Source organism: Ornithorhynchus anatinus, chromosome 4, assembly GCF_004115215.2.
Source record: "Ornithorhynchus anatinus isolate Pmale09 chromosome 4, mOrnAna1.pri.v4, whole genome shotgun sequence".
Taxonomy (NCBI): Eukaryota; Metazoa; Chordata; class Mammalia; order Monotremata; family Ornithorhynchidae; genus Ornithorhynchus; species Ornithorhynchus anatinus.
In genome coordinates, this window is record NC_041731.1 from 42,029,861 (window position 1) to 42,044,272 (window position 14,412).

At 46.8% G+C, this 14,412-nt stretch overlaps 1 protein-coding gene across 5 annotated transcripts in view; it reads right to left on the reverse strand.

Moving 5' to 3' along the window:
- The window catches only part of KCNT1 (potassium sodium-activated channel subfamily T member 1), a 278,660-nt gene that overhangs the window by 180,140 nt on the left and 84,108 nt on the right, over positions 1-14,412 (reverse strand). Inside the window, exon 1 of one of the 5 annotated variants that reach the window (XM_029062380.2) lies at positions 716-913. The exons of the other annotated variants lie outside the window; for them this stretch is intronic. Within the exon in view, the coding sequence (XP_028918213.1) occupies positions 716-864 (149 nt within the window). The 5' untranslated portion in view covers positions 865-913. Of the gene's footprint in view, positions 1-715; positions 914-14,412 lie in introns of those variants that run through there. 5 annotated transcript variants of the gene reach the window in all.

Below are 14,412 nucleotides of genomic sequence, written 5' to 3' on the forward strand. Positions count from 1 at the left end.
CCACTCGGGGGGAATCCACCTGCAAGCGGTGCTGCCTTCTATTGCCAGCAACACATTTCTGGGGTGACAGGAGGTTTGGAAGAAAAAATGGAAGGGGAGGAAGCAAACAGAAATGGGAAAAAAAAAACAGGAAGTGAATACATTTTGCTATGAAAATCTCAAGCCTAATTTGCCCAATTTGTCCCTCTGGTTCTAAACTGAATAATTTACACCAAATTCTTAATGCTGTAGCAGAAATTCAAAGCGGGGCCCTAACCATTATGTCTCCTAAGGGTAGAACATCCCTTTTTATGTGTGCTCATGGGTCTTTCAGCCCAATCGTGACCATGAAGCATATGCACCATTTAATAATGGTTTTGTCACTTAAAATAAAATCTTTGCTAATTATCGCTGGTACAACAATGTGCTAAAATCCTGGGCTATCAGTCCTACAGGCACGGTCCTGCATTTCAAACCGGGCTTCTGCTAAGCTCTCCAAAGACAAGAACAGGCACACGATTTTTTTTTAAAGCAACTGGCTCTTTGGATCTGGATGAATAATTCTCAGCAAGTTTGTCTAGTTGGATATTTTTGCCGCCCATGCCAATCGGAGGGATTCCCTCCATGCCGCCGAGAGCCTGGAACGGCCCTAGCCCAGCCTGCTTCCAGAGCAGAGAGAGAAATGTGCTTTCATCCCTTTCCCCAAACCCCATGCACCACTGCAGTTCTGCAATACCTGTGTTCGACATCACTCCCCAAAGACCCCATCATCCGAGCTGGCAACAAAGGGCTGACCCCATTGAGATCATCAGTTGTGACTGGCGGGGCAGCCTTAACTCGGGCATTGATCTCGGAGGGGGGATTCTTCAGCTTAGCTCGAGCCATCCTATTGTTTTAGCTGGGGCTGCCTCTGTGAGTTCCTTCCCGTGGAACTCCTTACATAGCAGTCCCGGTGCTGTCTGCCGTTCAAGACTGCAGGCGCATACCATCTCGCTTCCTACTGATCTCTCCCCACTCTCTGCAGCTCAGTGGAACAATCCTACCCTGAAAGATGTATCTGGAGAGGGGGAAATTAAAGAGAAGTCAACGAATGTGCTGTTCAGGTGTACTGGGTGAGAGGCCCTCGAATATTGGCCACAAGAGGAGAGCCGCACCCTGGACAGGCCCAAACTCCCCCACCAGACTGAAATCACCCCCAAAAGGCAGCAGCAGCAGCAGCTGTGTTCTGGCTCTTGGCTCATGCCCATTGTCTTCCCTCAGCTGAAAGTTCAGGATCACGTTCGTCTTCTGGCATTATATTCTCTATGATACAGTTTTGTCATCAAGGAAGACAGTTATATCATTCTCTCACTTAGTACGGACTTAGTACGGAGCTCTCTACCCAGTAAGCACTCAATAAATACGACTGACTGACATTCAGAACTTTAATTCCCTGTTATCATCTTTATCGTCTTTATTATCATCATCAATTGCAATTATTGGGCACCAACCATGTTCACAGCATAGCACTAAATGCCTGGGAGACCACAAAACAATCAGAAGATGTAATCCCTGCTCTCAAGGAGCTTACATTTTAGTGGGGAGGCTGAGGCTTCAGTAGATCACAGCTAAGAGGACTATTAGGACATTTAAGATATTTTCAAAAATATCATAGGGGCTGGGATAAGTTTTGGACTAACATCGCTTGGGAGAGCAGGAATGGCAGTGAGGGGATACAGTTGGGAAGATTCGAGATTAAGTAGGAAAAGCCTCCTGAAGGAGATGTAATTGCAGAAGGACTTCGAAAGAGGGAAGACTTTTGGATAGGGAAGGGAGAGGAAATGGGGACAGAAGGGAGAGGGAGTTCAGGTAGGTCGGAAGACGTAGGTGGGAGGACGTAAGCAAAAGGTGGGGAGTGGAAGAGATGTGAATGAGGCATGGTGAGCAGGTTTTCTTGAGAGGAATGTAAATTGTGAACTGGGGTGCAGTGGAAAGGAGAGTGGAAGTAGGAGTGAGAGAGTCAATTAAGTGCTTTAAAGTCATAGGTCAGGAATCTCTGCTCTGGGTTGGAGAATCAGTCAATGTTATTGATTGAAAAATTACTGTGTGAATTACTGTGTGCAGAACATTGTAATAAGTGCTTGGGAGAATATGACAGAGTTGGTAGACACATTCCATGGCCACAACAAGGTTACAGTCTAGAGGGGGAGACAGGCATTAATATAAATATGAGTTATGTACATAAGTGCTGTGGGGTGAAGCTGGAGTGAATATCAAATGTCAAAAAGGTACAGATCCAAGTGCTTAGGTGACACAGAAGGGAGAGCGAGTCAGGAAAAATAGGGCTTAATTGGGGAAGGCCACTTTGAGGAGATGTGAACTTAAATAAGGCTTTGAAGGTGGGGAGAGTGGTGGTCTGGTGAATATGGAGGGGGAGAGAGTTCCAGGCTACAGGGAGGATGTGGGAAAGAGTTCAGTGACAAATGACACCAGATGAGTAATTTATGTCATATTTTGCACTGAAGAAGCTATACACCTTCTGCTATGGGGTCCTGGCCTGCTGGTCCTCTGAGTCATCAATAACTCACGCAGATGTTCACCAGTTTCCATATATTTGCCCGTCAGTCTTCTCTTTGTGCACAATACATATGCTCTCCCTGACTTCCCCATTGCCAAACTCAAACCTCCTGGAAGTCAAGGCTTAAAATTAGCCTTGGGAAAAGAAACTGGCATCTGCTGAAGGTGCTAGGCATTGGGAGGGCAGGGTGAAGTGACTGCATAAGCCATGACCCCAGCTTGGTAGAGCCCTTCCTCGCTCAAGCTGAGCTCAGTCCAGTCTGTGTGACCACCCATATCAGACAGGAGCAATCTCTCATGAAGACCATGGTCAAACTTGAACACTGGAGTCATGGGAGCAGGAGGTTTTCCCAGACCTTTAGTGCATACCCAGCCCATGGTCTCCCAGTCTTCTAGACAGACGCTTTGAGTTTAACCCAGAAGGGAAAAATTCAGCACCCTCTCCTCCAGATCAGGCCTGCATGGGGTGACCTATTTTCCTGAGAAAAGTTTTGTTTGACCACCTGAATTTGCCTGGGGACAATCTACCGTTAATGGACACTGTGCCATGAAGACAGGATCAACCTTTCTACCTGTGTGTCCACCTCCCAACCCACTATGGAATCCTCAATATGGCATGTGGATAGAGCACAGGCCTGGGAGTCGGAAGGTCATGGGTTCTAATCCTGATTCTTCCACTTGTCTGCTTTGTGACTTTGGGCAAGTCACTTTGCTTCTCTTTGCCTCAGTTACCTCATCTGTAAAATGGGGATTGAGACTATGAACTCCACATGGGACAGAGACTGTGTCCAATCTAATTTGCTGGTATCCATCCCAGTGCTTAGTACAGTGCCTGGCACACAGTAAGCATTAGAATATCATTATTATTATTATTATTACAACTGCCTCAATGACAGCCCGAGGGTAGGGATTCCTGACTTCCCAGCTCTCTTCCTTCCTGAGTTGCAGGAGAAGGGCTCAAAGCATATATGCAGGATACATAAAAGATGGAAACAGGGACGGGGTTGGGAAGCACAGAACTGCCAGTATGCCCAAGCACCAATTTTTAACTCCCAGAAACCAGACAAGAAGACAAAATTTCATCACTAATGAACTTTTTTTTTTGGTATTTGTTAAGCGCTTACTATATGTCAGGCACTGTTCTAAGCACTGGGTAGTAGTAGGTAATCAGTTTGGAGACAATCCACGTCACACATGGGACTCATAGTCTTAATCCCCATTTCACAGATGAGGTAACTGAGGACCAAAGAAGTTAGGTGATTTGTCCCAGGTCACAAAGCGGACAAGTGGCAGAGCCGGGAATAGAACCCAGGTCCTTCTGACTCCCAGGCCCATTCTCTAATCACCACTCTTCTAAATGCTGGGACAAAAGCAGATAACCAGCCTGGATGCGCTTCATTTTCCCATATGGGGCTCACAATCTATGTGGTGGATGAGCAAGTATCTTACTCCCACTTTGCAAATGAGGTAACTGACATTAATAAAGGTTAAGAGACATACCCAAGGTCATACAGCATATCAGTGACAGAGCTAAGATTAGACCCCGGTCCCCTATTCTCGGTTCTGGGGTTTTCCACTAGCATAGCAAAAAAAAACCAAACCCTGCCTGCCAGAGTCCAAACTACTATTTATAAAACAACATCCTGAATTGAAACAAAATGTGCTATAATCAAATCTTTGTAGCATTAGCTATCTAATGGGTAAAATATCATTAGGGCTGTAATAAACATGTGGATCCTAGCCATTTCCTTTGTTAATCTTTCTTGAATGGAAAGTAATTCCCCACGGGTCTAGAAGTGTCAAAATGAGTTTTTAATATTATGACTACATCACTAAGATATAACAACACTGTTCATGTGGTGTATGTGTTAATATGCTATTGACTACATAAAATCACATACATTATTTGATGAGAAAATGCAGGAGGTTTTAGTAATGACAGGTTAGTGGCAGAATTTATTGAGCATTACTGTGTGTTAAGCACCATGCTAAGGGCTAGAGTAAATATGAACTAAATCATTCAGAGAAGATCAGTAGTTGCACGCCTCCAGTGGAAATTGTTTAACACCATCATCAGAAGGTCTGAATATGGTGCAGAGCATTTTAATAGGCTTCTGAGAACATATGATGGAAGTAAAAGATACAGGTTCAAGTAGAAGGATCAGGACAGTACCCAGGGCTCTTGACTCCCAGTCTACATTTATGCATTCTACCACACTCTCTTAGACTGTGAGCCTCGTGTGGGACAGGAACTGTGCCTGATAATAATAACTGTGGTATTTGTTAAGCATTTACTATGTACCACACACTGTACTAAGCCCTGGGGTGGATAGAAGCAAATTGGGTTGGATACAGTCCCTGAACCACATGGAACTCACAGTTTCAATCCCCATTTTACAGATGAGGTAACTGAGGCCCAGAGAAGTGAAATGACTTGCCCAAGATCAACAGCAGACAAGTGGAGGATCAGGACTAGAACCCATGACCTTCTGACTCCCAGGCCCGAGCTCTATCCACTACATCATGCTTGATGGCTTGAGATAGGTTTCATGGAGTCCACAGAGCATGAAATCTCCAAGGCAGACTACACGCACAGGACAGGAAGGAAAAAAAGGTTCTCCACTGCCCCTTCTTATCACTTGTCGACAAAGAGGTAGGCAGAATGTAAGGCCCGCTGCCGGTGACTGCCTGAACTTAGTGTTTGGTTTTACCTTTCCCAAGGAATAGTTGTCATTCCTCTCACTCACAAGATTATTTCCCCAAAGACTTCCTGAGATGTGGAGATGGCCAGCACCCCTTCACTCTTGCAGCCTAAATTTAATTCCTTCTCATGGAAAAATGTTTAGCTCTCATACTGTTCCACCTTTTCTTTGGATTCCTTCTCTTTCCAAATAGACTAAACAGCACAGAGGTACTTAGAAACTACCACACTCCAACATTTCCCTAATAAAATAATAGTAGCACTGTCCATTTCCCAACCACACAATTGTCCATTTCTTAGAAACTTCTTACCTCCTTATTCTTCCAGAAACCAGTTGGAACTTACAGTTCAAAAAACTTTCTGACCTCAAAAAAAGCTCCTGGAAAAAGAAAGAGAACTCAAGGGTGGGCAATTAAAAATGACCAGGGAGAACTCAGGGTGTCCCCAGTATTGCTGCCTCGAAAGATAAGCAATGATCAATCCAATGATCAATAAATCTACAGATGCATTACAAGACGAGATTGTCTTGAAAACTAAATGACTTTCATTTTTTTTTTTAAAAAAGAATAAAAGCGAGGAAGTGTACACAGGTAGCTGGTCAGGTGTGTCTATGGAGAGTTACTATTACTACTACAACTAATAATAATAATTATGACATGTAAGCACTTACTATGTTCCAAGGACTGTTCTAATCAGGTTGGACACAGTCCAAGAACAAGAGGGTTACAAGAATGAAGGGATAACAGTGAGAGGGAAAATTTTAAGTGGAAAATGTGATGATTTTCCCCTATTTTACTTTGCTGCCTTTTCCTTAGAAATGATGGAGAGATTTCCAAAAGGAAATATAGACGTGAACCTCAATCGGTGGTGGAATGATGGCTTTGATGGCTCTTCCTCAAAGGTGAGGACTCAGTTCTCAGGCTCCACAGAGCTTACTGACTGGCTTTATGGCTCACAAAAAACTCTCCACCATGCTTCCCCTCTTATCTATTGGCTCTCTTCACCTCCCCTGGCTCACCCTCTAATTACACTTCACTCTTGGTTCTTGTGTCTTCCTCCAGCCCATTGCTCACCCAGTCCCCTCAGCTAGAACATCCACCACTTTCACATCCACCAGACCACAGAGCTATCTTTAGGAGGGCTATCTTCAAAAATCCTTCTAAAATCCCACCTCCTCTAGGAAGTCCTCCTGATTAATTCACAACACCGCAAGACATGTCAGTCCAATGACCACCCTAGTTTGTATTTAATTTCCATCTTTAGCACTTGTGTACATACACAATATTCAAGTGTATATTTCATGAATCATTAAGTTATTTCCTCTATTGTTACTTTTGCATCCTTGCTCTTTCTTTGCTTCCACTATTGACAAATTATTTTAGAATTAGATCGTAAGTTCCCAGAAGGGAATAATCAATGTCTTGCTTCTGATGCACTTTTCTTAGAGCTTAGCAATCAATCAATGGTATTTATTGAGCACTTACTACATACAGAGCACTGTACCCGCACTTAGAACAGTGCTCGGCACATAGTAAGCGCTTAACAAATACCAACCTTTTTATTACAGTATAATAGAATTAGCAGACACATTCCCTGCCCATTATGAGTTTATAGTCTAGAGGAGGATAGCATAGTGTTTTATAGTCTAGAGGAGGATAGCATAGTGTTTTACATTCAGTAGCCACTCAACTATAACTAATGCTGAACAACAGAAAAACACCACCATTGAGTGGAAGCACCTAAACAACCAAAACATCTGAACATTTAATCGAAACTGAACTTCTAGTTAAAGCACTGCCTCTGGTTGGACAATGGGAGGGAATTGGGAATGAAGAATTGTTTTCCCCCACGGCATTTTGGGTAAACTGGGCAGCTGCAGCCAGCCCGGCTCCTGGAGCAGTATGAGGATTAATTGGGAATTGGGATTTGGCTCAGGGCCTCTTCGTAAACTCCCTCCTGTTCCCAGAAGCACCAGTCAATCATATTTATTGAATGCTTACTGTATGCAGAGCATTGAACTAAGTGTTTGGGAGAGTACAATACAAGAATAAATGGACACATTCCCTGCAATGGCCAGGAGTGGCCAGGATAATTGTGGTATTTGTTAAGTACTTACTATATGCCAGGCATTGTACTAAGCACTGGGGTGGATACAAGCAAAGTGGATTGGATACAGTCCCTGTCCCACCCTGTACTCTGGGCCACCCCTGGCCTCCGCTGGTAATAAACTGCCTTCCCAGGCCCAACTACTTCCCCTGTGCCCATGTCTGGGTTTCTTCATGCCTTCTCTAACCCAGCCCTGTATGAATCTGTGTTCCTTATCTCCAAGTCTTGAAGGCAGCTGTGTGAGTGTGTGTATTTCCCCTCCCTCAGACTTGGCACGCTGGGCTGACTCCTCTTCACATCCCCCCCTTCTAGACTGTGAGCCCGTTGTGGGCGGGGATTGTCTCTCTTTGTTGCTGAATTGTACTTTCCAGGCGCTTAGTACTGTGCTCTGCACACAGTTAAGCGCTCAGTAAATACGACTGAATGAATGAATGAATGAAAGAATCTCCCTTGATTTTGAGAGAGGGAAGGGGCTGCAGCAGGAGGGGATGGATGCTTTGCCTGTGTGAGTGCCAGGGAACACACAATACAAACGCTTCACCATGCAGGGACTGATTGGCAATGAGGGGGCTGGTCCAAATCCAGCCGGAGGGAACAGTGCTCTAAGAGAGAACGAGAGGTGGCCTGTGTTCTCCAGGCCTCTCTCTCCTATCCTGGGACCCAAAGTGTTAAAGAGACCCATCCCTAAACTTTACTCAAGAAGGTAGTTAAAATGTTCTTTAGCCCTAAATTTGGGAAATATTAATTGGCTCTTCTAAGAGGAACAACAGACTTGTCTACAACCTCCATTTCCTCACGATGAAACTGAAGAACAGAAATATGTCTTCACCTGGGACCTGCAGGAAGTTACTGGCAGGAATGGGGTTAATACATGTTGCCTCTGAGTCTACATCTTTGGTAGGGCCATACCATTTCCCATTAAAATGATGATTAGACTTTAACCTTGACGTATAACTTAAAGTGGGGGTGAGAAATCCCCCCCCCCCAAGTCTATTACTTCCCTCTCCTGGAAATAATTCACTGTGCACATGGAGATAATTTGGTTTATTGGATGGCAACAACTGTAACAGCTCCCCAGTATCTAAGCACATTTTCTTTTGCTACTAACCATAAGGTAATCTCTGCTAGTTTCAAGTCCAACATGCAAAAGCCTTCCCTTAGTGCTCTCTTAGGACTGCTCCCCAGCTCACTTCCAACACCTGGTAAATGCTAACCATTTCTGAAAATAACTATAATGCGGCCTGATTTAAAAACATTTTCTATTAAGACATGTTGGGAGATTTTTAAAAAATGCGTAGGTGATTTGTGGTGCTCTGAGTTTTATCTTTTAGTTGTGTGATAGTTCCCCTTGCATACCATCTCAGGCAGCAACTACTTCTCCCAGAACTTGACTCAGGTCCCGTTCACCACTTTTAAATGTTAGTGAGTTCCCCATGAGCACAACAGCTTCTATATTAACCTTCTGTTCCAGGCACATTGCTTCAAAGGAAAATTTACTTCTCTAGGATTCAAGCCTAAAGATGGACTAAGCTTTGGGATTCCTTGAGCTTTCAGGAATGGCCACACTGCTTTCTGCTTGTGTTTTTTTGTTTTTTTTTAAACAAAGAAGGTTCGGGACCCCCTAGCTCAAGAAAACTTATGGCCTGAATACTTAGAGCCTACGACATCCCTCCTCTTTCTTGTTCTAAGCCATATTTCCTTTACTGAATCCATAGTTTCACGCACTCCTATGCAGGGCATTGGTCCCTCACTCTTCAGCCACCCATCCATAGCACAGAGTAAAAGCCTAATATCTCTTCACTCTAGCAAATATAAGAGGCTTTTGGAATGGTAGCAATGAGTACAACTTGAAGAAGTGGAATACGGGGGTTTCAGGTGCCCATTGTCCATCCTCACATGAGTCAATCAATCGATCAGTGATATTTATTGAGCACTTTCTGGGGGCAGATAGCTGGTTACTAAGCACTTGGAGCCCAATCTCTTAGATCGCAATCCTTCTGAGAAAGGACTCTGTCTTGTTTCTGGGGTTCTCACCCAAGTGCTTAGCACAGTGCTCTGCACAAACTAAGTGTTCAAAAAATGCTGTCAATTGAGTAGTTGTAATAGTATTTATTAAGTGCTTACTGAACTTAGTACAGTACAGAGCACTGTACAGAGCACTCTACTAAGGATTGGGGAAGAGCATACAGGTGGGAATTAGAAAGGATCCCATCCCTTGAGGGGCTCACAATCTATGAATCTATCAGAGGAAGGACTGAAAAAGGCCACCCTGCCAAGGCAAGCAATTTTTAACTACAACAGGGTGAAGTCACCAAATGTAGAAATTGGGCATATCTGGGTTTTGGCAGGCAATATCCTTGAGCTTGATTGACAATCCATAGCTGAACACTCTCTCCTGGATTCCATAGAAGAGTTTTACTTTTCTCTCAGGGAAGGGGCTCTCCAGAGAGCGATGCAACACGCGCTTCCCTCTAACAAGCAGAAAACCAGAAGGCCCAAGCACCAATATCCAACCAGGAAAATCAGAAATAAAATGATTCAATTTATGCTTTTCAGGGATTGTGTCCTAAACTTCCACCATATTGTGCTCTGCACAGAGTAAGTGCTCAATAAAAAAGACTGATTGTACTCAGGCGTCACTCAAATACCATTATAACTACCACTATTAGACTGTGATCTACTTGTGGGCAGGGAATATGTCAACCAACCCTGTTAGACTGCACTCTTCTAAGCACTTAGTACAGTGCTCTGCACCCAGTAAGTGCTCAATAAATATGAATGAGTAATACTTCTATTACTATTACTACCACAAGGGAAGCAGCGTGGCTCAGTGGAAAGATCCCAGGCTTGGGAGTCAGAGGTCATTAGTTCTAATCCTGGCTCCACCGCTTGTCAGCTGTGTGACTTTGGACAAGTCACTTCACTTCTCTGTGCCTCAGTTACCTCATCTGGAAAATGGGGATTAAGACTGTGAGCCCCACGTGGGACAACCTGATCACCTTGTATCCCCCCAGAGCTTAGAACAGTGCTTTGCATATAGTAAGCGCTTAATAAATGCCATCATTATTACTACAGGACATATGCTGACAGCTACCCCACCAATTGGACCCACAATCTACAGCCTGAGGAATTCTATTTAACATGGCATAATGGCATTTTGCCAGCTATTCTAGCAACCATGGTCTAGAAATTGAAAGCCTATATCACTAGGTCAGATTTACCCGAATTTTGTTTCTAGTTTCAGGCAGGCCTGATACTCCGTCTACCTTCTACCAACATTAAAAAGTGCATTTTCTGGTGGGGTTACCCAGTTGTAGAGTTGTAATAATAATAATTGTGGTATTTGTTAAGTGCTTACTATGTGCTAGGCACTGTACTACACACTTGGGTAGGTTCAAGATAATTGAGTTGGACACAGTCTCTATCCCACATAGAGCTCACAGTCTTAATCCCCACTTTACAGATGAGGTAACTCAGGCACAGAGAAGTTAAGTGACTTGCACAATGTCACACAGCAGACAAATGACGGAGCCAAGATTAGAACCCAGGTCCTTTTGAGTTGGTATGAAGCCTCTCTGAATGGTTCACAGGATCCAGGGGAAATAGTGTTGCTTTAAATGAGAGCCTGTTCCAAGAAGCTCTGTGAGTTAAAGGAGGAAAAACAGAAGCCAGGAGAACCCCTGCTCCATCATACCCACACAGCCAGAGTGCATGTCATCGAAATACAGTCCAAACCCTCCCCTCCCCCCGCCCTTCCCCCCCTCCTCCCCTTGCACCCACAGCTACTTTCAAGTGTGGCCTCTGGAACCCCCGTTCTATTACAGGCAAGCTACCTTTCATCCATGACCTTTTCCTCTCCCGCTCTCTCCTCCTCCTCGCCCTTTCGGAAACGTGGCTCTCTCCCGAAGACACGGTCTCCCCCGCCGCTCTCTCCGGCGGAGGCCTCTCCTTCTCCCACTCACCCAGAATCACCGGTAAGGGAGGAGGCGTCGGCTTCCTCCTCTCGCCCCGATGCCGCTTCCGCACTATCCCTCCTCCCCCCCGCCTCCTTCCCCTCCTTCGAAGCCCATATCATTCGCCTCTACCACCCACTCCAGTTACTTGTCGCCGTCATCTACCGCCCTCCCGGTCCCACCTCCGACTTCTTCAACCACCTTGACCCCTTTCTCACCTTCCTTCTCTCCTTCTCTCTGCCCACTCTGATCCTTGGAGACTTCAACATCCATACGGATGTACCCGACGACTCCTCTGCCGCCCGCCTGCTATCCCTCCTCGACTCTGCCGACCTCCTCCTCCACCATACCGCGCCCACTCACCGACTCGGTCACGCCCTCGATCTCGTCATCTCCTACCGCTGCACTATCTCCTCACTCACCGACTCTGAAATCCCTCTCTCTGACCATAACCTTCTCACCTGCCTCATCTCTCACACTCCCTCCCCCTGCAAATCTTCGCTACTGCCCCACAGAGACCTCCGCTCTCTCGATCCCATCCGTCTTTCCAATAGCATCTCGCCTCACCTTGCCGCCCTGTCCTCTCTTCCCACTCTCGACGAGCGGGTCTCTGCTCTCAACTCCACCCTCTCTACTCATCTCGACTCTCTCGCCCCCCTTTCCCTCCGCCGCTCTCGCTCCACTAACCCACAGCCCTGGATCACCTCCTCCGTCCGCCTCCTACGCTCCTATGCTCGAGCTGCTGAGCGCTGCTGGCGAAAGTCCAAGCACCAAGCCGACCTCACACACTTCAAATTTATCCTTTCCTGCCTTAACTCTGCCCTCTCCTCCGCCAGGCAAAGCTTCTTCTCCTCCCTCATCGACACCCATGCCCGTCACCCCCGCCGATTGTTCCGGACCTTTAACTCTCTCCTTAGGCCCCCTGTTCCTCCCCCTCCCCCATCTCTCACCCCTAATGATCTGGCCACCTATTTCCTCACGAAAATCAACACGATCAGGTCTGAGCTCCCCAAAGTCACCCCTCCGCCTCTCCCCTCCCCCCCAACAACCCCGTCCCCTACTTTCCCATCCTTCCCTGCAGTATCCTCAGAGGAGATCTCCTCCCTCCTCGCAAGTGCCACCCCTTCCACCTGCGCCTCGGACCCCATTCCCTCTCACCTTCTTAAAACCATCGCCCCTGCCCTCCTCCCTTCCTTAACTTCTATTTTTAACCACTCAATCTCCAAGGGCTCCTTCCCCTCTGCCTTCAAACATGCCCACGTCTCCCCCATCCTAAAAAAGCCCGCTCTTGACCCCACTTCCCCCTCCAGTTATCGTCCTATCTCCCTACTACCCTTCCTTTCCAAAATCTTAGAACGAGTCGTCTATAATCGATGCCTAGAATTCCTTAACTCCCATTCTCTCCTAGACCCCCTCCAATCTGGCTTCCGTCCCCTCCACTCTACCGAGACTGCTCTCTCTAAGGTCACCCATGACCTCCTTCTTGCCAAATCCAATGGCTCCTACTCCATTCTGATCCTCCTTGACCTCTCTGCTGCCTTTGACACTGTCGACCATCCCCTCCTCCTCCATACTTTATCTCACCTTGGCTTCACGGACTCTGTCCTCTCCTGGTTCTCCTCTTACCTCTCTGGCCGATCATTCTCGGTCTCCTACGCTGGAGCCTCCTCCCCCTCCCATCCTTTAACTGTTGGAGTTCCTCAAGGGTCAGTTCTTGGCCCTCTTCTGTTCTCCATTTACACTCACTCCCTCGGTGAACTCATCCGCTCTCACGGCTTTGACTACCATCTCTACGCAGATGACACGCAGATCTACATCTCCGCCCCTGTCCTCTCCCCCTCCCTTCAGGCTCGCATCTCCTCCTGCCTCCAGGACGTCTCCACCTGGATGTCAGCCTGCCACCTAAAACTCAACATGAGCAAGACTGAGCTCCTCATCTTCCCTCCCAAGCCCGGTCCGCTCCCAGACTTCTCCATCACCGTGGATGGCACGACCATCCTTCCCGTCCCGCAGGCCCGCAATCTCGGTGTCATCCTTGACTCGTCCCTCTCGTTCACCCCACACATCCTATCCGTTACCAAGACCTGCCGGTTTCACCTCTACAATATCGCCAAGATCCGCCCTTTCCTCTCCACCCAAACGGCTACCTTACTATTATGGGCTCTCGTTATATCCCGGCTAGACTACTGTGTCAGCCTTCTCTCTGACCTCCCTTCCTCCTCTCTCGCCCCGCTCCGGTCTATTCTTCACTCCGCTGCCCGGCTCATCTTCCTGCAGAAACGATCTGGGCATGTCACTCCCCTTCTTAAACAACTCCAGTGGTTGCCTATCGACCTCCGCTCCAAACAAAAACTCCTCACTCTAGGCTTCAAGGCTCTCCATCACCTTGCCCCTTCCTACCTCTCCTCCCTTCTCTCTTTCTACCGCCCACCCCGCACGCTCCGCTCCTCTGCCGCCCACCTCCTCGCCGTCCCTCGGTCTCGCCTATCCCGCCGTCGACCCCTGGGTCACGTCCTCCCGCGGTCCTGGAACGCCCTCCCTCCTCACCTCCGCCAAACTGATTCTCTTTCCCTCTTCAAAACCTTACTTAAAAATCAGCTCCTCCAAGAGGCGTTCCCAGACTGAGCTCCTCTTCCCCCTCTACTCCCTCTGCCATCCCCCCTTTACCTCTCCGCAGCTAAAGCCTCATTTTCCCCTGTTCCCTCTGCTCCTCCACCTCTCCCTTCCCATCCCCACAGCACTGTACTTGTCCGCTCAACTGTATATATTTTCGTTACCCTATTTATTTTGTTAATGAATTGTACATCGCCTTGATTCTATTTAGTTGCCATTGTTTTTACGAGATGTTCTTCCCCTTGACGCTGTTTAGTGCCATTGTTCTTGTCTGTCTGTCTCCCCCGATTAGACTGTAAGCCCGTCAAATGGCAGGGACTGTCTCTATCTGTTGCCGACTTGTTCATCCCAAGCGCTTAGTACAGTGCTCTGCACATAGTAAGCGCTCAATAAATACTATTGAATGAATGAATAGTCCAGAACTAAGCATATACTTATCACCCAGCTGAGAGGAAAAAATGTCCAGATAACAATGCCACAGACCCAGACTATTCCCCTGAGGAG